Source organism: Lycorma delicatula, chromosome 7 (assembly GCF_047948215.1).
Source record: "Lycorma delicatula isolate Av1 chromosome 7, ASM4794821v1, whole genome shotgun sequence".
Lineage (NCBI taxonomy): Eukaryota > Metazoa > Arthropoda > Insecta > Hemiptera > Fulgoridae > Lycorma > Lycorma delicatula.
The window spans coordinates 24127344-24154185 of NC_134461.1; the positions used below are offsets into that span (position 1 = coordinate 24127344).

General features: G+C 31.8%; 1 protein-coding gene across 9 annotated transcripts in view; it reads left to right on the forward strand.

Moving 5' to 3' along the window:
- LOC142328426 (uncharacterized) overlaps positions 1 to 26842 on the forward strand; it is a 225623-nt gene that overhangs the window by 141783 nt on the left and 56998 nt on the right. For all 9 annotated transcript variants that reach the window (XR_012757269.1, XM_075372155.1, XM_075372162.1 and 6 more), the window contains 4 exons: positions 3075 to 3205; positions 6198 to 6353; positions 8005 to 8210; positions 15598 to 15715. Coding sequence is in view for 8 of the 9 variants with exons in the window: in XM_075372155.1 (XP_075228270.1) it covers positions 3075 to 3205; positions 6198 to 6353; positions 8005 to 8210; positions 15598 to 15715 (611 nt within the window). In the remaining variant the exon portion in view is untranslated. The remainder of the gene's footprint in view (positions 1 to 3074; positions 3206 to 6197; positions 6354 to 8004; positions 8211 to 15597; positions 15716 to 26842) is intronic.

Consider the following 26842-nt stretch of genomic DNA (forward strand, 5'->3'; position numbering starts at 1 on the left):
AAGATGATCACTGGGAGCCAAATTAGGATTGTAGGAGGATAGTTAAACAACTCCCATTTGAAACTGTTGATTTGGCATTGGGTGTGTACTGCAGTATGTGAATGAGCGTATTCATGAAGAAAACCAATACCTGAACTCAGCATGCTGTGTTGTTTGTTTTTTATGCCCCTTCTGAATTTCTTCAATGTCTCGTTGTAAGTTTTAGCAGTAATTGTACCTCTTTCTGTAAAATCAAATCAGGATCATATTTTAATGATCGCAAAAAAACTGATGCCATCAGCTTTTTTGAAGAAAGTGTGTAACAGGCCTTTATAGGTTTACGAGAACTGGTGTGCCCCACTGCATTGATTGAACTTTTGTTTTCACTTTAATAAATTTAACCCGTGTCTCGGCCTGTTATGATGCGATCAAACAATTTATCCTTGTTACGCTAATGGTGAAGAAAGGTTAGTGCTGATGCCATACTCTTTTTTGTGTGTTGACGAGAAAGAAGCTTAGGCAACAGTGAGTACAAAATTTGTGGAAGTGTAACCTATTGGTTAAAATTTCATACAGCACTGTTCGCAATGTGTTAGGGGAAAATTCAAATAATTCTCTTATATTGTGAATCAACAATTTTCTCAAATTTTTCACATCTTCACTTGCAACAAGTTCATCTGTGGCAATTGAGAATCAACCACTTGTTTCATTGTCATGAATGTTTGTTCAGTCTTCCTGAGACATATGGCACCATTGTCTTACCATACTGTCACTCATGACCATATACTACATAAAGTTCACAATGAATTTCAACAGCGGATAAGTTTTTGGCATGAAGGAAACAGATGATGGCACTCGCTTCATAGTCAGCGGGATTTTCTATGACCAGCCATTTCAAAAGATTTTTACAGGAACAAACAAGCATGCAATATTTTCAGTAACACTACTAGAATCACACTGAATTGAGCTGTTCATATTCAATTTTGAATAATAGAGTAGAATTTTTTTTACACAACATACTTTCATAGTTGCTTAATTTAATGTTCCATTTAATTTTCATCTGAAATAGTTTATTGAGGGGGTGAAGAGTTTGATAGCCAGAGATGTGGCTTTTCTCTCTGATCATTTTTATCTGTTATTATTAAACATTACTGATAGTTTAAAGAATTTCAATGTCTTTCCTGTGTTTGTTAAAAATGATTATTCCTCACAGAATCAGATAACTTCTCTACAAGGGTCATCCAGAAAGTAAATTTGTTAACAATGAAACAAGTTTTTACAGGGTACTTTATTAAAACTTTATTTTCTTTGTTCAGTAAAGTAAACATTCATCGTGTGGTGTCAGTCTATTCCATCATTACTTAATTTTGCTAGTATTTTTTCAGCCATTTTCCGTGACTGCTTTTTAACCATACTCAGAATGACTGCTGCCAAATAAAAATCACAAGGATCAGAATTATTGTTACTGGAATATTTCCCAGTCAAATTTTAAAAGTTTTGTATGAGTTGTTACTGAAAAGTATTATCATGAAAGAAGGTATTACCACTAAATGAAGGTGTGGTAAGTCTATTTTGTACTGTGTGATGGAACCCTAAATAATGTTTTACCATAAGCTTGTGAATTTATTGTTCTATTTAGCAAGCAATCAGTAAATAATAGGTCTTGCTAGTTCCTGAAAACATTGCCATCAAATTCTGTAATCTGTTTATTTTGTTTGGTTTGCTTCTATTTTGAAGCTGTTCCTGAATGATACCGGTCATTTAATGGGTTTACTTTTAGTTATTCTATAGTAGATAACGCGTTCATCGCTAATAGTAATATGATTTAAGAAACTTATTGCTCTCTTTTATATCTGTTAAGAAAAGCTGCTTTTAATCACATTTTGTCATACAATAGTCAAGGAACCAGTTTGCACAGATTTATTTGTATGAACAATTTCGTGTAAAGAGAAATTTAAATCTTGAGAAAATGAGCTATTAATTCATCAGTTGTGGTGATTTTTTTTCTACCTGTAAAGATATTTGTATATTTTTAGTTCAGTTTTTCATTCTTTAGAGTGGATTGTCTTGACAGTTATCAGTCTTGGTTGTGAACATTTAATCACCTTCATTGAATATAATTCACTATTTTCTCCCACTTGATTCATTCATAATCTCATTACCAATGTAATCATCCTTGAAATTTCTGCAGGATAAAATTTTCTCGTATTTAAATACAGCAGGCTCATACTTAGATTTCACTCTAGTTATAAATTGCCCTACAGTATAAAATTTACAACATATAGAAGTAATACAACAGCACATTAACTTATTGTTAGTAAAAGGTTACCACAATGTATGCAAAACATGTACAAACAACAATGTATACATTCTTTTTTGTTCTCAAGTACTCTATAGCTAATCATCCTATGTTATTTTTTTATATATTCTGCTTAGATTGTATATGATTGCATTTGTTTGTATTATTTAAGTTCTTTATTATATCTTTCTTTTTTTTATGCTGAATTTTATATTCTTTATATAGTACTTTTGAGGTGAACAGAAAATAGTTGAGAAATACTTGAGATTGTCAACAAAAAGTATAATAAAATAACAACAGATGAAGAATCAAACCAAACATAAAGTGGTAAAGTACCTAATAATTTATTTACAGGAAAATTGATTTAAATTAAAATGCTGAGAAATTTACATTTGTTAGTCAGCTACACTTTAACATTTTGAGCCCTGAGCGTGAGGCTTGAAAATTGTTTTATCTCATAATGTGATATCAGATAGATACATTTTTCCTGTATTTTTGGCCTATTTACTGATAAAATAAAGGAACTGGCTGTATTTTTCCCTGTTTATGAGCTATGCTTACTATGTGAGATGTGGAACATTTAATAATTATTTTATTAAATATTAAGCAGTAATTTAAGAATTGAAACTTTTATCAGATTAGTGTTATTTTTTATTGCTCTGTTAATAAAAGTTCATTACAATTGATTATGATAAACCATAAAATGTGTTGTACTTTTAAAACATGCATATTAATCATTTTCTTGTGTTTTTTTACTTTTAATTTGAGGTATGTTCATTAAACATATTTGTTACAGAACGAAAAATGGAAGGCATTGAAGAAAATTCACATGCAATGACATTAAGTGGATTTAAACCACCTGGTTCAGATATGAAAGGTCAAGAAACAAAAACTGAACCTCTCCAAATGCCTATATCCTTTAGTAAAGTAAGTAAATTATGATTTTATGACTAGGCTTTTCAGCTGTGTTTGATTTCATGTCTATTAAAACCATGATGTCTCAAAAATAGGAGGAACCTTCATTCTTGCATACAGTTAGGACCTGCAATGGATCTCCTCAAGCACATCCTTTTAGGCTAGTATTTCTATATTTTTTCCTTTCTTTTCTACACACACACATACTGACAGTGTGCAAGCTGTGCAATCGCTAACACTACCTGATAAGTGCTTCTCAAGACTTTTCTGTACAAAATCTTTTTTTGAAATGTTACAGTAGGTTTAGAAGGCTACGCTCCAAAATCTCGCTATACGCTGTTTGCATTGTAAACAATAATTTATAAATCACGGACGTGCTGTTGGTCAAATGTTGTCAGCATCTCCATTCACAGTAGACAATTTTTTACCTAATATATTTTTACATGATTTGGATACTTAAATATATTGTTAATGAAGAAAAAAGAGTATATTTTTGGATTTTTCGTTAGTACAGTAAAAAAGGATATAGTAGAATATGACAACCAAATTACTATTTTGAAAATATTGTTGGGTATCCGTTAAGGAAGAAATTGATAGTTAAAATAAAATAATTAAAAGAATAAGAAAATTTTATTTCATTAGTAAAATATCAGTTCACAAAGAAATTCTGATACCTAGCCACTAAAAAAGCTATTAAAATATGGTTATACACAAAAGGTGGCTGATCCGATATATCAAATAATAAAATGTTATTTTTTTCTGCTTTGTGCATTTAATTTTATTAATATTTTTATAGTTACATTTTCGTTCTTTCTTTGAATCTGGCTTTGTAATTCATGTTTTAATCGTTACAAACTATGAATTCTGATGAATAAAATTAGTGATAATTCAGTTGAAATGAAAACAAAGTGGCTGTGATTAGAGACAATGATGCAGTGAGACCTATATTCAATATGCTCAAATAGCGTGAATCAGAGAAGACAAGAATCATGTGGAAAATAAATACCAAATGTTACTATGTCAAAAGAGAAATATCAGTAGCAGTTTTGAAAAAGATAAACAAGTATGAGTTAGTGTTGTTCAAAGAAAGTGTGTTAAATGCCGTGAACATCTAGCTGAAAACAAAAGAAATTTTACAGTGTGAAAAGATTCCATTCTTTTCAAGGGAAAATGACAAATAAAAACTGCCATTCCTGATTTCAAATGTGCTGTAGAGAAATTGTCGAATGGTAATTGTAAGATGTGAATGGCTTTGAAATCTGTGTTTACTACATGGAAAAAAAATAGCACCAACAATCCTTTTCTAAAGCTTTTCTATTTACAAATTTTACAAAAATATTTAAGTAAAAAAAAAATAATAAATTCAATTAAATTGTTGCTCAGTTCTAATGTTATTTATTTTGATAATTGTTTATAAATTTTAACAAGTTCGTTTAAAATTGTCAAATTGTCATTATTTCTATTTTGTTGAAAGCTTGAAATTTTATTTTTGGACTAAATTTTTTAATTTAAAGAGCTAGTAATTTTTTTTTCTTTTACAGAAAAAAAATTATTTATTTTTTTAAACTAAAAACTAAAAACAATAATGCTTTAAACAAATTTAAAATAATGTATTCTTACATTTTTTAATGTTGAACATAAAGTCCCAGCAATTACAAACGGTTATTAAAATTCAATTTTTGGTTAAATAAAAAACTACTATTAATTAAAAACACAATAGGAAAAAATGGTATGAAAAGCCAAATTTGAAAAAATTATAAAAAACCTTCCTGTATGTTTGTGGAGAATGACTTCACCATCTGGTAGGAAAAACATTTGACTGACTGTATAGCATAACACCTATCTGAACTGGCTGGCTCCCAATAAAACCTGTTGAAATAAGTTAGAGAATTAACTTTGATTGGCGTCTACAGTCATATGTGGGAGAATTCATAGGATACCAAGACTACACTATTCAACATGTGTTTTCTCCAACCAGTTTTCCAGCTACTGCCAGGTCTGGGTGTGTTTGTATATAGGCAAATGCAATTACTGCTTCTGGCTTGCCAGGCCTGACGTGGGTGCAGACATAGTGCAATGCAAGTATAAATGTACCAGAAAACATGTAGTCTGGAACAATCTCAGGTCGACCACTTCTGAGATGTGTGGTTAATTGAAACCCAGCCACCAAAGAACACCAGTATCCACAGTCCAGCATTTAAATCCATATAAAAACAACTGCCTTTACAAGGCTCAATCTTTAGAACTACCAGATTAAAAAATCAGCCGATTTTGCAATGAGTTTAACAACTAGACTAACCTGGCAGGTTAGCATTCATCATTAACATGTTAATAGATGATAATTGATCATATATTAATTTTAGAATTTGTAAAATAAATATAATGCATTTAAGATTTGGAGTGTAAAGGGATGTTGCAAGGAAATGCGAATAATTGAACAAAAATATAATTTTTAGCAAGTAGTACAAACAGTACGGTTATTGTAAAAACTCATTCCAGAAGACCCACATCAATCTACAATGTATTGGCCTAGTGTTTCTGTCACATATTTTGAATCATAATTTAACTTATTTACAAGATAAAAAGCTAACAAAATTGCTTAGTTTATTATTTTATTTAAAAATAATCTTCCATTAGTGTAATATTTCATATAATATTTTTCCTTAGGTTGTCAAGTTTTTTGTAGAATTGTGACAGTGAAAAGTAATAAGATTTATTAAAAGTAATAGTTATGCTATTGAGCCGTCATTAAAATTCACTCACAGCTGTAGAGTTTTCAAACACTATTGAAATACCTTATTTCAGTCTATTGAAAGAGGATTAGAAAGTCAGAAGATAGAATTACATGAATATGAATCAGTAAATTGTGGAATGAAGCAATGGTACTGAATAAACAATAATAAATGTTAATAGGTATACAGTTAAAATTTTGAGTATTATGTTTCTTTTGATCTATTTCAATGATTTCTTGTTGCACTTATTTTTGTTGTTTTATTTTGTATAGAATGAAGACACTGCAGACATGAAACTCGATTTCTTTGACACAGAATTACTATCTGAAGATAAATCAAGTAAAAGTATTGCAGCCCTTCAAAGATCCATAAATGCTGCACCAAATTCTGCTGCAGATCTCAATTTCAAGATAGCATCTGTAAAAAAGGTGATTGCCGATTAGTTTCATATTTCCTTTTTAAAATCATTTAATTTTATAAGCAGGTTTACAGTTAAATAAACATTCAAAGATACCAAAAAAAGGTATCTTGGGAAATGTTTGCTTTTAGTGATCACATTATTACTGCTAGTTTTTTGCTGTGATGTGAGATTTTTGTGTACAAATCCTACACTTGTATCGATTGTGAACAGTAATACTATGTAAGATAATATTGTTTTATGATAAAATGACTGTCAACATTTGCTAAATTAATTGTTCAGAATTGGTTATTTTATAAAAATTTAGAAAATTTATAATTTCATTTTTCTTGTTCCATTTTTTTGTTTTTTTGTTTTTTTTTGTTTAGCATTATCTTGCATTTAATAACTCTATATGTTAAGAAAATTTCTGTGTTCTTTTTTGTTTTTGTTTTTTCCCAAATAGTTCACCTTGGAACATGTTAGATCATTTATTTATTTATGGTTTGTTTTTTTCTGTTTTTCTATTTGCCCACTACCTTTTCATTCTTTCTGATATCTATTTGTTTTGTTCTTCAGAAAATTCTGTTCTCAGCCCTGTTCTTGCATTTTGGTCTTCTTAGAACTTTTTTCATTTCTTATGCTCTTTAAAGTTTCTCTTTCCCTTATGTTTTCTTCAGTACTTGTAGGTCTTGGACTTATGTTTTTTACTTTGGAAGGAATCAAAAATTTGTTTATTCGGTCTACTGTTATTCATTCTAAATAAAAGGGAGTAAAATTCAATTTGTCTTTTCCTTATTGTGTCTGACAGTTTTTCAATTTTAGTATAATGTCTGTTATATGGAATTAATTTTACCTGATTATTTTGAAATTTAGGAACTATAAGTTTTCTTACAATTTTCCTTTCTTTTTTTCTAATGGACTTTTGTTGCACAGTCTTAGGGTTTCTGCTATATAGCTTACTTCTAGCTTTATCACAGTTTTAATGTCAAAATTTTCAGTTTGTAAATATTAAAATTAATAAAAATATTTCTAGATTAATCGAAGAAATCTCCCGCCGATTGGGAGATAATGGAAGAGGGGAGAGATAGGAGACATCTTTAGATCATTAGATCACCTTCAGTGATGATTTTTAATTGTATTTTTTAACCAATAAAAACAATGAAAAACATCTTCACATCCAAGTTAAGCTGAATATAGTAAATTCAGTTTGACCAATGCAGAAGTTTACATTATCTCCTAATATTGTACGGATATAAATAAATTTAGGTAAGAGTGATGAAAGTATGTAACAAAATGAATTGCACAATATATATATCAAAAACCTAAATTACATTTCAAAATTATATACCATTAAACAGTTTATTCATGCTGTTGAAATACTAAAAGAGAAATCAAATGCTTTGTCAATTACACTATGTTACAATCTTAACCTTCGGTCTAGAAAATGTTTGGTTTTTGGGTAAAGGTAAACAACTTTGTAAAGATTGTCTCTCAGTCAATAAAAGATCTATTTATTAGTTCATTTATTTAATGATGTATTAAATAGAATGGGTATTAAATTTTTATAAACGTTTGTAGTATAGGCGGAGGATTTTTCTTTTAGGCTTTTATCTAGATATTTGTTAATGTGTTTTTATCTTATTTTCTTTTTAAATTATATACCTCAATTTTATAAATAGGTATGGGATCAGCCTCCTCTAGGTACAGGATCGGTGATGGAGCACCATGCTGAAGATGGTAGTGTCGTTTCTACTACATCATCGTTTACTCCAACATTTGGTAATGCCGTTGAGGATCCTACTTCTTATGTAAAGACTGTTGATCCTACTGGTGTCGTGCAGGGAGAAGATGGCACTTCTCTTACTACTGGAGAGATTGTTTACAAGTATGTAATAATTTTTACTAATAGTTTTTCCTCTTAATTCCTTTCCTTGTTCCTTTTACAATTTTATCTTAAATATAACATTAATTATGTGTTACTTCTTATAACGTTAAATAATCCTTTTTTTACATATCAAATTATTAAATTAATAAAAAAATATATGTTGCACAAGAAATAAATTTAGAAAATACAAGTGTTACATTTATTTTGTTTCATTGTCAGTTGTATATTATTTTTATTTGTTTTAGAAAACAATATTTTTTTGTTCAGGTTTTTGTTAAAATTAGCACAGCTTAGTGATGTCAATGAAAATGTGGACGATTTGGGAGACTTTTGCAAAGGATATCTGTTATTAACAAATTTGTTCTAGATTTGCAGTCATTAAATTAATAGAATCCCCTAAATCAAACTCTTTTGTATCTAAGTTTTGTTAATATTTTGAAAATTACACAACTAACATGTTTTAATATTAGTGTCAAATAAGAGTAAATTTTTGATTTACTTATATTGCTACTCAATCTGTGAATCTAATTTACTAAAAAAAAAGTGATACATTATTCATATACAATAAAGAGATATTTATTATTGTCTATTTACATGCCTCTTGCAAAGTACTGAACATGCTTTTATTATCTCCCTTCATTAAGAATTCATTCTTTTCTTCCTTACTGAATTAACTCTTCAAGGCTGCTTTAACCAAATCACTTACATTATCTTTTGCGCCCCAAATATTTTTCCTTGATTATTGTTTTAAAGTGGCATCTAAAATTTTAAAAATATTAATTTTCTTAAGTCACGAGATTTGGGTTATAACTTTTTAATTGACCATTTTTCAACATTTTAGCTCTATCTTAAAAAATGTTTTTTTTTTTTGATTATGTTGCTTTTTATTAAAAACTTTCTGTACAAAAATTAGAGGTTATGCTCATATATATGCGCATGTGTGTATTTCAGCACTTTTCCCTGAAAACAGTTTTCTTTTAAATTTTGAACCAGGAAACTATACTTCTGGGTAAAAAAAACTTGTTATTGTTTGTTATTCAAGGACAGTGGTTAATGCCTATATTATTTTGAACAATACACGTTTTTCAGACAGAAATTGTTAATGTTGACAACTTACTTTTAATCTCAAGTTTTTTTTTTTTAACCTTAAGCTTGTAACCTATCTGAACTTCAAGTACTGATGCGCAATAGCTGTTGAAATCTTCAAAAGAAAAATAATTAATCTCTATCCGTCCTGCTTAATATTTCATGTACTAAATATTTTTAAATGATTAAAATTTATTTATTAATTTACCCTTATAAGCTGACACCCAATTACAATTGCTAGATGTATGTTTCTTCTTAATAAGATCCTTTTGCAATGTATGAAAAAGTACCAAGCCTGACTAAGATTTGCATTCATAAACTTCTGGAAATATATTAATTCTCTGTCAGAGAGGTCAATAAAGTTTTATTTTTATGACTTGTTGGGAGCTGTGTGTATATGTGTCTTTTTATGCAGTGATTGAGACCAAATTAGAGCAAGAATAAAAACAAATTGATTTTGTATAGTATTAGTGCACATTGATTGTTTACTATCATTTTAAAGTAAGTAATTTGCTATTTTCATAAATCCTTTTATACATCATCATCTTCAGTTCCCTTTAATCCTCCAAGTTTCCTCAGGTTGGGCCTTCTACAAAATTTCTGTAACTTTTTTGATTCATGAACTTTCTTTCATTACTCTCACCATATCATCCTCTCTTGTGCACTTTCTCAATCACATGTATTCTTGTATTTAATGTATTCTTTGTATTCAGTCTATTTATCCATTTCATTCTTGGTCTACCCCCTTGGTTTTCTACCTGTTTCCTCTGCATGCAGCATCCTGTTGGGTAAATCCATCGAGTCAGTCTAGTGGTGAACGCGTCTTCCCAAATCACCTTTCTGATTTCAATTTGGAAGTCGAAGAGTTCCAGCATTCAAATCCTAGTAAAAGCTGTTACTTTTATACAGATTTGATTACTAGACGTGGATACCAGTGTTCTTTGGTGGTTGGATTTCAATAAACCACACATCTCGGGAATGATCGAATTGAGACAGTACAAGACTACACTTCATTTACACTCATACATATCAAACTCATTCATCCTCTGAAGTAATACCTGAACGGTAATTCCCAGAGCCTAAACAGGAAAAAAGAAAGGAAAAAAGCATCCTGTTTGGTAATCTTTCCTCATCCATCCTATCAATGTGCCCAAACAATCTGAACTTAGATCTTCCAATTGACCCAGCATGGTTTCTCAATTTCAATTTCTCTTACTGCTTCTTACTCTATTCCTTTTTTGCTTCACTGGCATGCATCATTTCTGTTGCCTGTACTCTACCCTCCATCTTTCTATCACCTTTCCAGCTTTCTGCCATGTAGGTAAGAATTGGCACCAAGTAGGCTGGGTAGATAACTCTCTTAAATTGTGTAGGTACCTCCTTATTCCAGAACAGATTTCTTACACTGATAAAATCTTGTCTTCTGTACTTTTGTACTTATTTCCTTAACCACTCCCCCATCCTCAGACGAAGCTGTTCACAGATAACTCTTACCCTGTCTATTTTACTACCATTCATGTCTACTGAATTTCCCTTTTTTCCACAATCCCTTCTCTCTTCTTAACACTGAATTGCATGCTACATATCTGAATTTCTTCATTCCACATATATATTGCATACTTTACGTCTCTTTCAGCCTATCTCCATATAGCCAGGTCTTCTGCAAATGAGTTAGATTATTTCTTCTGCTATTTCCTTTTTAACTTTCTTGAAGAATCCATCCATAGTTATAAATAAAGGTGGGGGGGATCACACTTCCTTGTCTAAACCCGTTCTCTAATTCAAAACAATGTGACCTCCCCAGCCTTGTCCTGAAACAACTCTGGTTCCTGTCACATATAGCTTTAACCATCTGTATGTCTGCTTTATTCACATTACTTTCTTCTAGCACTTGCCATACAACTTCCCCATTGATGCTATCACATGTCTTTACTATGTCGAGAAACCCCTTTACTAATTTCTTATTAAAATTCCACTTTTCTCTTGCTTGTCTAAGCCCAAATATTTCATCTATAGTGCATCTACCATATCTGAATCCCATCCCTTTTCCAAACCCCATGTATCTTTCTTTTGATACAGTTTTCCAATATTCTTTCAAACAACTTTGTGTGAAAGTAGTGTAATACCTCTGTAATTACTGCGTAACATTTTCCCCCCGTTTTAAATATGTGGATTATTATTCCCTTTTACCTGTCTTCTGGATTCACCTTCATTTTCCATATACATCTGAACTGTCTATACAGCCATTGTAAACCACAAACTTCTGCAGCCTTCATCATATCAGTGCTTACCTCATCAATCCCTGGTGCTTGGCCTATTTTCATTTTTCTTAAAGCATCCTCTACCGCCTTCATTGTTATAATACCCCACTTCCCTCACCATTGCCCAGTTCTTTTCCTCCCTTCTTAGTCCCAGTTGATTTGGGTTAAGGGGCAGCATTTCTCAACCTTTCAGTATTTGCTACCCAATTTTCAATCATTTTCATTACGCTCACTCTTCTCATACATTAACAATGTATACAATAATAATGTATTTTGAGTATTTTTTGCTAAGGCCATACTACAACCTTAATTGCAAACCTTAAAAATGACCAAGAATAAGTAAATTTATTGATATTTGGCAACATTGATATGCTGCCTTGAGAAAACCAGAATCGATGCCTCTATATTGCTCTGTCTTATATCCACCATATCAGACATTCTCATGTACAAATGCTGCACCTTGTTCAGTTCCAGCCAGTCTCAGTCGAGTTAATCCTTCTATCACTAGCAACTCTGTCGTGGATATGTATGTTGTAATTTGTGTGTTAATTGCAGTTCACAGTATTAAATATTAACGGCAGTAGATTTAAACAGAATCATGGATAAATTTTTAAATGGGTGTAAGCAAGCATTGGACAATAGTGAAGCATCAACAAGTACACAGACAGGCATGGTTCCGAAAATATTTTCAACAATACTTGAGTTTTGGGTTTAACCAGTACTGAAGTAAATGAAAAAGAAAGGCTCCTGAATGTCTCAAAAGTTTTGGCAGCAGACATTATGAAACCTCATAAACTTACAACAATATTTGAAAACGCTTCATAGTGAGTATGTTAACAAACCCTGAGAATTCTTCAAATTAAAATTAAAATCATATGAAAAGCAAACGTCATTTAAAAAAAAAAATTGTGAATGAAAAAGCTTTATTTGCCTCTTAACAAAGTTTTATACAAAATAGACAGATGTAAAAAGCCTTACACCATGGTTTAGAATTATTTTGCCAGCTGCAATTGAGATTGTAGAAACTATGCTTGGAGATAATTTTGCCAAACAATTGCAGTTCATACCTCTATCAGATGATACTGTTACCCGTCGAATTGGTGATATAGCTGAAGATGTACAGGATCAACTTTTCAGGAAGTTGTGTGACAAATTATTTTCAATTCAGCTTTCTGAGGAAACAGCAATAGAGGCTCATTTTATTGCATATGTTTGATTTTGTGATTGGTATGTAAGCAGTAGAAGAACTACTTTTCTGCAGACCAACAGAACTCGCATTATTTGCTATCTTAAATGATTTTATAAATGAGGCAAACATAGAGTGGGAAAATTGCATCGGAATATGCACTGATGGTGCTCATTCAATGTCTGGAAGATCCCCAAAGTATACAAGCACTTCAAACAAAAATCTCCATAGTGTGCACAGTGTGAGGATCATTGCATGATCCTCAGAGAAGCTCTGGCTTTCAAAAAATGAGTCCTGGTATGAATATTGTGCTAATGACAATTGTAACCATAGTAAATTATATAAAAATGAGACGTAAAATCAAGCTTTTTTTTTGCACTTTGTATAAAAGGGTGGTGCAGTACATTCATCATTACTATTTTATTAAGAGGCACAATGGTTATCACGTGGAAATTTTTGCAACATATTTATGAATTAAGATATGAAACCACCATTTTTCTAGAAGAGGAAAACCGAACAGAAGCTGAAAAATTTCAAGATGGTTTATTTGTGATGGAATTGAGCTACTTGGTCGACATAGTTGAGAAATTAAATACCTTGAATCTTTAACTCCAAGGAGTAAATACACATGTGTTGTATACGAGTGATGTGCTTTTTGTAGAAAATTGTAATTGTGGAACAGTAATTTAAAGCAAAAAACCTAGAAATGTTTGCAAATGTGGATGAACTTACAAGGCTAAAATGAAAGTTGTTTTTGTAACCAATGAAAATCAGTTAGCCATACTGGAAAAGAATTTAAAAAGTATTTTCTTGCTGATGACAACTTGATAGCAAATTAAGACTGTTTTAGGGATCCATTTCAAAATACTTTTGAAGGGCTCTCAACTGCCAACAAAGAAATCTTCATAGACTTCACAGCAAGTGGCAAAATTATAAGACAATTTAGTAATAAATCATCATTCTTTAAATTTTGAGCAGAGGTGGGTGATAAATTTTCTGCACTGAAAAAACCAGAACTATTACAATTTTCAACATTTTACCTTTGCAAAACCGGATTTTCTGCTGTGGCTGTTTTAAAGACAAAGTATAGATCTCAGCTAAATATAGAAAAAGAATTAACTATTTCTAATATTAAACCTTCCTTCAAAAACTTTGTTCTGCAAGACAGGCCCAAGTGAGTCACCAATAAATATTAAACTTGTTTTTAATTTATTACTGATAAGTTAATACATTGTGCAGTACTGATGAAATCCTATTTATAAGTGTATTATCAGTGTAAATGTGTATTTTATTATTTATTATGTCAAAATGCATTTTATTTTTCTTCCCTTTTAGTAAATTAATCATTTTTTTAATACTTTTTTTATATGCTTGTGTCGTCCCCCCCTTTTTTTTTAGTGTTATCACGCCCTACAGGTTGAGAAACACTGGGTTAAGGAATTGAAAAAATTATTATTTCCATCTACAAATTATTTCTTCCTCTTTTACTGTCACATGTCACAGATAGTTCTTAAAAAACGTTGTATCTTCTCTCCTTTTTTTAGTTTTAATGACACCAGAAAGCATTTTCTTATTACCTTGTGTCCCTTTCCAGCTCTTCTGTGAACTCTTTCCAACATTTGTTCTTCTCTCTACTTACAATTTTCTTAAGTTTCCTGTTTGCTTCCCTATATTTATCCCTCATTCTTATGGCTTTGTCTCAACTTCCTTCATGCTGTCTTTTTTTCAAGTGGCATCCTTACATTGTCATTCCATCACTTTGTTTCCTTTACCACATACTTGCTCTGTTATACCTACCATGGCCTTCTTGAATACTCCTTCAAATTCTTCCCTTATCTTCTTGTTTTCTTTCAACTTTCACATTTTAATTTTTCTTTCTCTTGTTATCAAACCACAAGTTGCCACTATAAATTTATTCTGTTCAAAAATACTGTATTTTTATTTCACCTTCCCTATTTCTTCCTCCACATCGATGTGGTCCCAGTACCTCCTCTATTCCATTCCTTTCTTTTTGCATCTTTCTAGTTTCTCTAAGAATTGTTCTATAATTTCTACCTGTGGTGCGTACTTTTCTATATTATCCTGGGTCTTGTGATTTTATCTCTTGCCTTCATCTCTCACTTTCCTTTAGATGTTTTCTACCCTTTTCCTTCCATTTATTTCACTTAATTCCAAAATCCTCATTCTTTTTTCTTTCATACAATCTACCTCTGTGCACCAAATAAAGAGACATAATATTTTAAACCTACTCCCAGGTCCTTTTACATACTGCCCCTGATTTAATATCCTTGTCACTGAGCTTAAGGGAAATATTGACTTATTTCCTGGCGGCTGATACTCACCATGTCAGAAGACCCTTTTTAGCTTAGTGGTATTATTTTAGTGCACTGCCACTGCTTATTTGTGACACCTGTTATTTACAGCTACCCATCATACTGATGGCTTTTCCCCCATCTGCAACCCAGTGATGCTTGTTGCCTGCAGCTAGGTTCTAAATCCTTAATATAGGGCCTTTTACACATAACTAGTTTATTTCTTTATTGTGTATGTAATGGATAATTGCTTATATTATTTGAATTTAAAATTGATCTTTCTGTATTTTTTACAGTTACAGGTAATACCTACCATTCGTAGACCTTTTCTGTGCTGTATATTATGTTTATTCATCTTTTTTCCATAACAAAAATAACCAACTTCTTGAACTAAGTATATACAGATTGTAGGGCTGTAATCTGATAAGTCTATATTGTATATTCTGTTATATTCTATAAGTTGTTAAATATATTTAATCTCATATTACTTTTCTTTTTTTTTTTTTTGTATATTTAATAATTTTTCCCCTCCCAATTTTTAGTCCTGCAGGTCAGTGTCAGTCTGTGCCGGTTCCAGGCAGTGCTGGCAGTTACGTGTCAGCTGTTCCTAACATGATGAAACCTGATGCAACCAGTTCGGCCACAAGTAATGTATGTAAGGTAAATGAATTGACAGCTGTGTTGTGATGTACTTTTCTGTTCTATATCGGACAAAACCTTTTGTCTACTAAAGTGCAAGTACAACACCTATTCTTGTTATTCTGTCTTAATTATTTATTAATAATTAAAATAATTTAAATTACATTTCCATTAGTTGTTTCTGGTTTTGGTTTATTTACGTTTGTTTATGTTGATTATTATTGTTGAGTGATTATAATTTATTGTGTTGCTTGCTTTATTACTATTATTATTGTTGAATTTTATACTGTCACGTGATGTTTTGTGTTGATTGTCTGCATCTCAAGGTAAATTGTCCATGCAGGAACCTGAAAAATTATAATTTATATAATATAAATTTAAATAAAGTCAAAACCACAACTGAATTAAATCATAACAAAACGGATGTTAAATTTTTGGCAAGGTTAATTCAAGAAAAGAGTAATTATTGTATTTGCCAGAATATGAGTCGAAGGTTTTCCCTACATTTTCTCGTAAAATGTAGTAGGGGGGTTAGCCTACGTGCAGGAGCTGACTTGCCATTTGGATTCGACTGGTCTTTTAAGTTGTATCATAGTTTTTTTGTTTCTTTATTTGTGATGAGGTACAGCTGATGATAATTTGAGAAAGGGCATCAGTCTCAAAATCTAAAAAATTGTTATTAGAACATTTAAATGATTTAATAAGCATAAATGAATGTTTTTTATAAAATTATTTAGTATAAAAAAGTACAGTGGCTTGGTTAAAATAAAAAAGAATTTCAAATACTGCTCACAAATTTCCTTTGAATTTCCCGACTTGTGCCCTTTCTCAAACAGTGAATTTAAAAGAACATCAGAAGGGAAAATTATGGTTTGATGAAATAAAGGTTTAAGAATATTGTATTTTAGTCAAAAAGAGTACAAAAATGATTGGTAGGACATTAAAATTTAGTTAAAATTATTTTTTCTGATTTTTAAAGTTGTTCGTCTAATACCTCAATGTCGTCATCTTCAAACACACCACCTTTTTTTCTCCTTTTCCAAAAGGTGACTACTGCATTATTTCTTCATAGAATAGAAAGTATTCAGATATGAGAGATTAACTTACTGTCATTTAGTTTTTCTTTCATGATTGACTTTTTCCTAAAATAAGCAAGTCCTGGTACTGAAGTTTTTTCTGCTACATTTCTTGACAAGCAAAATGTATGAAACTACATTGTTAATGAAGGCCCTTATTGTTAATACTCCTGGATTGGGGTTTGAGTAGGAAAACATTAAGTAACTAGCGGGATCAAAATTAACCTTACCAGCCTTTGCGACAGATTTGCCGTAAGTTTCATTAGACATGCAGCTTTTCTTATAGAAATTAGGCCACTAGCATTTTTAAGTCTAAAATGTTGTTGGTTTGAACTTCTTTAATAATGAAATTTAAACTTGTACTGCACTGAATGGATGTTTGGTTTGGAATGTGAATTCTGTCATGACACTTCAGTTTTCTTTTTATAACCCTGAAGTTCCGGTCCCATGAGAGAAAAGAATGCCAATACACTTTATAATAATGGATTACTTCTTCAAACCTTTCTTTCATTATATGTTGTAGCAAGGAAAATTTTTTATTATTGAATGATTTCAGTTTTGACTACCACGACTATCACTAAAAATAAAGTTTTGGTACTTCTTGGTTACGCTTAACCAAGTTTTTGTAACCTTAAGTTTTTTAACTAAGGTTTTCTAACTTCTGGTTACATTATTTTGCCTTAATGTAATCACATACAGATGAGCAAACCTCATTAGGTGATTTACAGGCTATACTCTCATGATATAAATAAATCTTTGAAGCATTCATTTTTGAATTCTTATTACAAAAAATATTTGTGCTCAGCTGCCAGTGATAGAAAACATCTTGAACAGGAATATTTGGCAAGTATGTCACTTGGATGAAATAAAAAGTTATAGCTGCAATATCTTGATTATTTTTCTCCCTACACTGAGCTGTAATTTCTGGTAAAAACGTTTACTTTGGTTTTTATGTACCAAACGTTCTGCAGCTGCTGCTCTTGACATTTTGAGCAAGGTGTGGGCTTTTAATTTTTACATTGAGCTATTCACACATACAGCAAGCACCAATGTTAGGCCTACCAAACTGCAATGAAAAATTCTCCCTAAAAAATGTATTATAAAATTCATACTTATCATATGTATCCAGATATTTACTCTGAGTATCTTATATACAAGGTGGCTATTAAATAACGTCTAATGCTGTAAAATATTTTATTTTAAATTTATACATATTTAGATCCCCTTCAATATACACACCCCTCCTCTATCCCTACAACACTCCATGCAAATTTTCCATTGTTCAAAACAGTGCTGGAAATCTTCTGTGAGCTCTTTCATGATGCCACTTTTTCTTTCATAGCTTGAACGGTCTGAAATCTTGATCCTTTTAATGGAGATTGACCTCAGGGAACAGATAAAAGTTGCATGTCAGGCGAATAAGGCGGATGGTCTAACACTGGGATGTTTTACTTGGCTAGAAACATCTTGACAGACAATGCAGTGTGAGCTGGTGCATTGTCGTGATGAAGAATCCATGACTTGTTCTTCTACAATCGGGTCGTTTTTTTCTTATTTTTTCACAAGAGTTGAGCAACGACCTCAAAGTAGTAATGTTGATTAATAGTTTGATCTTCAGAAACCCAGTGAAGGTATACAATCCCATGAATATTGAAAAATAAAAACAATCTTCATCGCTTTGAATTGCTCATTTGAGCTTTTCTTAGCCTTCTTGGAAATGCTTAAACCGCTCAAAAACCCATGCACTTGATAAACATTCATGGCCATTTACTTTTTTTTTTAATAAACGATAAGTTTCAGTAGTGGTTGGTTTTTCCAAGTTTTATATGAAATTTCACACTTCTTTGTTCTAATAAAACACTTATCATTTTTTCAACAAAACAAATACAGATGTTATCCAAACAAAGGCCATGGCCAGACTAATATGTCTATAGTGTGGCAACAATTGAAAGAGAAGGTTTCACGCTATATAGCTGCGGTCGTACAAATTTGGCGCATGCGCAGTTCTGTAGCAGCATTAGTCTTGTTATTTAATAGCCACACCTAGTATAGTTTTTACATTTAACTATGCATCTAAGTATTGGCTATGTCTTCCATAATAGCGCACTAGTTTTTTTTTGAGAAAGAGTATATATGATCCCGTATTTTTACACAAACATCAGCAGGTAAGGAATTTTTTAATATCAAGGAAGAAATACATCTACAGTGTTTCTCAGAATCTCCAATAACCTTAGAAAGGTCTTTTACACACGTTTTTGCCTGTTCCTCTTAAAATTAACAAAGTACAAAAATTTTTTGACTAGGATCGAATTTGGGTTGTTTTTGGTTTTCATGGTTGTCTCTGTTTTACCTCAGATTATCAACAACCCTTGCAAATATATGTCTTGTACATCTTTAGTTGAAATTGATGATAAGGTATTGAATATTTGCTGCTCTTCATCCTCTGATAAATTTTGTTTTCCCTACGGTTAGTGTACGAGATGCACCGTATTGTACACTTCCTTGTAATAGGGCTGTTATTGACATCAATGTTTCATACGTTAGTTTCTTAATGTAAAACAAGAAAAATGTACATAACTACTTCAGATCTAAATTATGAAATACAAATCAGATGGATTTTAAATTATCACAGAATTAAGTATTATAAATTATGAAATAACTTAGCTGCTCGCTTCAGTAACAACATAACCTAATAGTTTATTCTCAATACAAAATAGGAGGAAAAACAAACATTGATAAAATAAATAATAAATGTGTTATCAGCCAATACCTTAATGCCACTTGAGAAGAGAAGAGCATGAGTCATATTACTGATACCTGTTCTCAAACCAGCAGAATCGTTATGTTATTGTATCTAGGCAACCACTACGATGATGCCATTTATCGGCACAATTTGCATTCACTTATATTCTTTCTCTTAGTAACAAAAACTGACTTTTCAAATTTTCTGACTGATGCCTTTTCTCAAATCAGAGATTCAGTTAATATTTAAAGTAATAACTGCTTTTAGTTACCTATTATTATTATTACATTGTATTACCTGTTTTTATTAAAAAGAGTACTGAATTAAGAATTTCTTATTTTCATAAAGATATTGACTTTTTAAATCAGAATATAGGTAAATTTAAAACTTAGATCTACGTTTTCAAACTTATAAAGAAATGAGATGATTAAATGATTATATATAATCAGTAAATGTTTTTTTAATATTCCCATTTTCGTGAAACCATATTTTTTATTTCATTTATTTTAATTTTTTCTTTAAATAATAGTCTATTTACTTTTTGGTGAGTATTTGATTGATAGTGTCTATTATATTTTGATATAGTGATTCAATACAAGAATTTTCCTTCTGACTTATTATCTACCTGCATGTAAAGTTAAGCGTTATGAACAGTTAGGATTAGAACGTGCAAGGTAAACACTGGTGTCCTTTACATAAAGGTTGTTGTATTAAAATCATATACTTTGAGTCTGAGAATTTTGAAATTGCCGTTTAAATAGATTTGTAAACTTGTCAAACAAGTTTCACTGTAATTCATGACAGTATTCTATTGTTTTGTTTGTTTATAAACTTGGTTTACACTCTCAATTCTCAGTTTGAAACTATTTTGTTTAAAGGTATCATTCCATTTCAAAAGAATTATTGTAATCCCCCCCCCCCCCAGAAATGAGTGAAAGTTTTTGCCAAAATTATGATGTGAAATTTAAATTACAAGTGAGTAAGTGAAATCAGTAAGTCCAGTAATTATAGTGCAGCCAGAAAATATAGTGTCAATGAAAAAACATGCATTGTTGGAGCAAGCCTTACTGACCACAATATCTTCCTGGAAGTTATTACAGGTACAGGTAGGCTGGCCATTTTCAAGGAAGAAATGATTTAGTTGAATTCATTAAAGAAAATAGAAGTAAAGGTTTTTTACTACAAGATAAGCAATCGTGATTAACAACTGTGAAATTGTTGAACAAAAACGTGTAGAAAATTTTAAAGGAAGTTTAGGTTGGTGTAGGCTCATGATGAAAAGGAATGGGCCAGCCTTAAGGTGTCGTACAAATTAGCTCAACGATTACAAGTGGATTACAAGGAAAACTTATTGCTTTCTAGAAACACTTTATTAATTTTGTTATTCACAAGATAGAATTGGTAATGCTGATCAAACTTGCAATGTCTACAGTGTTTGTAGAACTGCTGTAGACTGCTGTGTTAGCAGTCAACGCAACAGGTGAAAAATCTGTGATATTAAAGCAAGTTGAAATGAAAAATCACAGATAACTGTTATGCTGTTATCTGCTCAAAATTGCCACTATTTAGAGACAAAAACGTTGCCAAAAGAAACACTACTAAAAAACATTATATTATCAGCGAATGAAAAAGATTAGATGATCGAATCTTTGGTAAAATATTGGCCTAAAACAGTCTGATCCAGAAATTTAGGTCTTAGAAGACAGTAGTCCTTGCTAATTGTGCATATAGGTGCTTTTAGGGGTCATTTAACTGAAAATGTAAAAACAAAAGGTTTTACTTGTAGTAAAACACGCCTTTTAAAGATAATATTAAAAAAAAAAAAACAATTGTAATTGTTGGATACAAAGCAACAACAATCATTAACTAACTCTTACTGGAAGAATAAAAAACCTTCCTTGAGCTTATTAAGTCAGTAGATTGTTACGGAATCGATAACGCCTGGTAGCATTAGACTAGGATTTAAAAAATGTTACACTACCAAATACATTAGATGGAACTGAAGATATTGTGGAAGGAAGAGTCAAATCATGAAAATATTTTATTTTAGTCGGCAGTAGTGTTGATTATAACATAATTTATGTCTTGTGCATGAATTTTTGGAAACTAATGCATTTTTCAATGCACTCTTTTTTTATTAAAATATAGAAAAATAATTTAAATAAAAATTTAAAAATTACGATCATTTCTTATTAAAATTTTTTTACACAAATTTAAATCTTTTATTTTGATGCTTTAACATAAAACATTTAAGCAAATAAAAAGTCATGAGTTTTATGTTTTTTTAGCTTGTGTAAATTTTAAAAGATTATTTAAAAAAAACCATTTAACAAACAACACAATATGAACTGGAAAATTGCATTGAGCATAAATGCAGGAGATTACTATTCTCCATTACTAATAATTCATTACTGACTAATATTTTTTAAATTGTGATATAAAAAGATAATTACTATAAGTTTTAAACTGAAAATTCAGTAAGATTATATGCTAGTAAAAGCATAAGTCTCAATTTATGACAGCTTTTACATTTATCAGTTTTCATTCATTTTCAAACAGCAATTCATAAAATAAGTTGTTAAGTGATGATTTATTCAGTTGAAATTCAAAGTATTGTTAGTCACTTAAATCATTGAAATCTAATCGAACAAATGACATCTAAGTTGAAGTTTATTTCTACAGTATTACGTTTGTCATTTGACATGACTTCCTTTATAAGCTTTCCTTTTGTTTTAAATAAGATACTTCTTTATTTAGTATAAATTTTTATTTTACTTTAATCTACTCTTAGTATTAAGAGTTGCTAAATAATTTTTTGATTCAGATAAATTCTTTTAGGATTGTGATAAATTTAATTTTGATAGCATTATTATTTTTTACTTCTTTATTTTTTTTCAACAGATTCCTTTTCAATTCCTCATTATTATTTATTTTATACTCTTTTAATCTACCACTCCTTGTAGAAAATTTTGCATTCCCAATTTTTTACAAAGTCAATCTTAAAATATTTTTTTGGTAAATAAAATCTGTAAGACACAGTCTTTTGTTCATGGGATTCAAGCATTAACTTTTCCTTCAATCATTAACTTTTTTCTGAATTTTTATTAATTAAAAATTTAAAAAAACATACTCATGGTAAATTAAATATTTCAGTTTTTGGGCTGTCAATTTTTTCTGATGTTTTTGCAGTAAATAGTTCACTATAAAGTATATTTTTGAACATCAACATGTATATATAACTTTTATTTTATGTTAAACTGCACTATGAGTATGGATTGATTCTGAAAATATGTAGGATCAATTCAAAATGATTGAAATTTGTTAAACTGACGGGTTTAATACAGACAGGTTATAGGCGATATACAAACAGTGTATTTACTGTTTATGAATATAAACATTTTCTCCCTTGATAATGAATATAAACCCTGTTAAATTGTGGAAATTATATTAAAAAGAACTTAGAAAGATGGATTTAAAGACAGTGGTATAGATTTTGTGAATGTACCACTTTTATAGCTAAATATATACCAGCTATCTGAGAATTATCTGAACAACTCTGTTGTCTTATTAGAAAAAAGTAATAGTCCTATTAATGAATGGTTGGGCTCTCTTTAATAGGTAACTCATAAAGTTTCCCTTGGCAAATATTAAATAGCGTTGTGATTGCATATGTATCCGCATACGCCAGTCACCATGAATCCACATTCAAACCTGTAAGGGAACACACCCATCTTGTGGGTCGATTCCAGTCGCTTCGCCACCACCTCCGTTCTGAGCCCTGAGGGGCTTTACGGGAGGTTGTCTTCAGACCCCCTTAACTGATTACATCTCACAGTCATCAGCCAGGCCTCAGTTGGGATGCCACCAAGGGCAAATGGCTCGGCAGACATTTACATCAGTAAAAATTATTATCTCAGCCAGCGCTTTTGCTTTAGTCTTCTTTCAGACACTTTTACTCTTCTTTTCCTACAATATCACCTACTGAATTAGCTAACCAAGTCTGCAGAAGTGCAAACCCCACACCTAGTTCAAATTTAATACAAATGTTTGTGACTATAAACACCTCAATCATCAACTAAGTAATGACTCAATGCAATGCGAAACTCATACCGTTCAAAATGTCTTATATGTAACAACAAAATTCGGAGCTACATCCCATCACCCACTATAAACATCACACCTGAAGACCGCCCTCAACAAGACACTGCCATACCTCACGGCTGTGCATGGACTGCCATGCCCTTGGTAGCGCAGTCACTCCATCGCCGTCAGCGGCTCCATCACTTGACTTGAACTTCAATTGACTTCAATTTCAATCACTGCTTTAGAATTAACCAAGACTCGTTGCCACCCCCCCCCCCCCCAAGACAGTCAAGTGTCTTTGTCAAAACCCTAGCTACCTGGGATCCTACTTCATTTAACACCTTCAGCCTATCTATATAATGCAAGAAAACTGAGGCAAACAGCCACTATCAACCATTCTCCATGGACCTTCCAATTAACTCAGAGATCCAGAAAGGAGTTCACTTTCTCAAGTTCTACTACTCAGGTACGCTGAGCCTCGTATCGAGGATAGACATGGAGGACATGGTCCACCATGTCATCAACCCCACAATCCAGGCATACACCTGAATCTACTAAATGAAACTTAACCAATCTCTCCTGAAAAGCACCATGCTCGGAAAGGAATTGGGTAATATACTGATGGAGGCAAATTCATCTACCCACGCGCATAATCAGAACATGCCAGGCATGTTCCCAATTATGTCGACCAATGACCAACTATAATCAATTATAACAACCAACAAGGAAGTCATCCCACCTGGTTTGCCAAGATGTAAAGCCCTGGTCTTCAATTTCCCGCATATGTAAGAAAACCATCTTGTTTGTAAATATTATGTTCTATGGCAAGAATATCTATCGGCTTAGTGCCAGCAATAACACTGTTATTGCAGTCTTATTAAGCAATAAGACTGCTTCCTGTGACAGAGTCCTGTAATTGCTGACAACAGCAAATAGAAGGAGTCACTGGGCTCTGAAAAAAATGTCCCTATAACACCTAAAAATCATGTGATGAGCCCATACAGGCGCGGCGTATAACATAATAGCCTCATTTACACCCTTCTAGAGGATACGCTTGGTACAGAAATTCAACCCCCAATCAGGATGGATAACTTTGTGAATTCCAAAAAAGGCAGCAACAGCCTTCTTGGTAACATATTGAAGGTGTTCCTTGAATCGAAGATTCTTATCAAGGAATACACCCAAGTATTTCTGAGCAGAAACATACCTAATTGGAAGGCCAGCCATTGAAACCTTTGCTCGACTTGAATTGGCCAGCCAACCCTTCAACAACATCATCGTGGTTTTTTCTGGACTAAAAATCATCTTAATGCTAGAGACTTCAGAACCTAAGAATCTCCCTCAAAGTCCCCCTCAACCAGCAATAGCCCATCATCCGCATAAGCAATAATGCAGCAACCTTAGCCTTAACATAGAATCGAACTTAATTATCCAAAGAAGGGGACTCAATACACTGCCCTGCAGGCACCCTTTGGATAGGGACTTCCTTATTTCCAAGCTGCCATCATGGAGGGCGACAGTTCGATGGCTAAAATAACTTGAGAGAATGTTTATTTCATTCCATATACAACCATGTTTCTGCATTTGAAACAAGGCAGAGGACCACTATAAGTTATTAAAAGCCCTGGATATATCCAGAAACACCTAACATATACCTACATACATTGGAAGAAGCACTTTTCATCACTTTCAATACGGCGTCCTCTGTGCTCTTGTCAGACCAGAAGCCACATTGGCTGTCCATCAGTAAGTGCTCAGTAGTTAACCTACTAACAATGCTGGGAAATATCCAGCAGAAAGCATCCTATTAAAAACCCTAGTCAGGGGACTGAGAATCACAGGCAACAAGTGAACGAGGAGTTTTACCATGATATAATCAAATCTGGGGCTTTATGTCATGCCATACTACAGATCAGCTGATGAACTTCCACTTTGATAATCTCAAGAGACTGTACCTCAGCATGGAACTCAGCGATTTCTCACTAAACACATAGTTGATACTAAGTCTCAGTGTCATCAGGAAGCAAATCATTTAATAAAATGTGGAGGACACGATCTTTGTCCAATAAAACACCATCCTGAATCTAAAGGACTTCCTTCTTATGTTTATGTACAAAGGACTGCACACAGCACCCCAAGGGTTCTTATTTCCATGAAGGCACAATGTGTTGACTGGTTTATTGAAACAAAATCAGACCCAAGTTCAATGCAATTTTAGAACTGTATAACTTAGAGCCAATTTTTCGAACAAATATTTGTTCATGGTATGATAAATTTAAAGAAACTGGTAGTGTTGTACATAAGAAGAGCGTAGGCAGGTCTAAATCATCAGATGAAAAAATCAAAATCATTTGATGTTTTGAATAAATTATTAAAATTGCGTCTTTATAAATTACAAATATTGCAACTTATTACACCATAAGATCCCACTGCCAGAAAGGAATTTGCTATGAAAATAATTGGAAAAATTTTAAATTATAATCGTTACCTTAAAAAGATTATGTTTTCTAGAAAAGTGAACACTCAAAACGTTCGAATATGGGGATCAAAGAACCTGCATAATAACACTTGATCATATCAGACATAACCCAAAAATTAATGTTTAGTATGACTGCTTTACGATCATCTGATGGTAATTATTTTTTTTTTTGCGGAAACTAGTTAATGCAAATATCTTTCTGGATTTGTTAGAAGGGTTGTTTACCCTCTGCTTGAAGAGTTGCAATCCAAAGTCATATACCAAAAAGAAGAAGCACCACCACATTGGGATTTATAAGCGTGTGAGAATTCCTCAACATGTCCAAATTCACTGGAATGGATGTGATGGACCGATCGCTTGACCACCTTGATCACTAGATATAATTCGTGATTTTTTCCTGTGGGGTTTCATCAAGGATAATTTACACAAAAAAACACGTATGGCAAGTATTGATAACCTTAACGAAAGGATTGTGAACCTATTCTTACTCATAGATGTGGATATCTTACAATGAACACGACATGAAATTGATTAGTGGCTGGATATTTTGCGAATTATTAATGGTGTACACATTGAAAGTCTTTGATTACAAGTAAAAAAAGAACTTTGAGTTTTAATATTTAGAAAATCGTACAACCCGTTTTTGTACCTTAATAAATGAGTTATTTCTCAATATCAAAGTTTTTCAGATAATTCTCTGACGCATGGTATATTCTTTGGATTTTAAAGGGCTCAGTAAGCAAGTTGAGCCTACCGAAATATAGTAC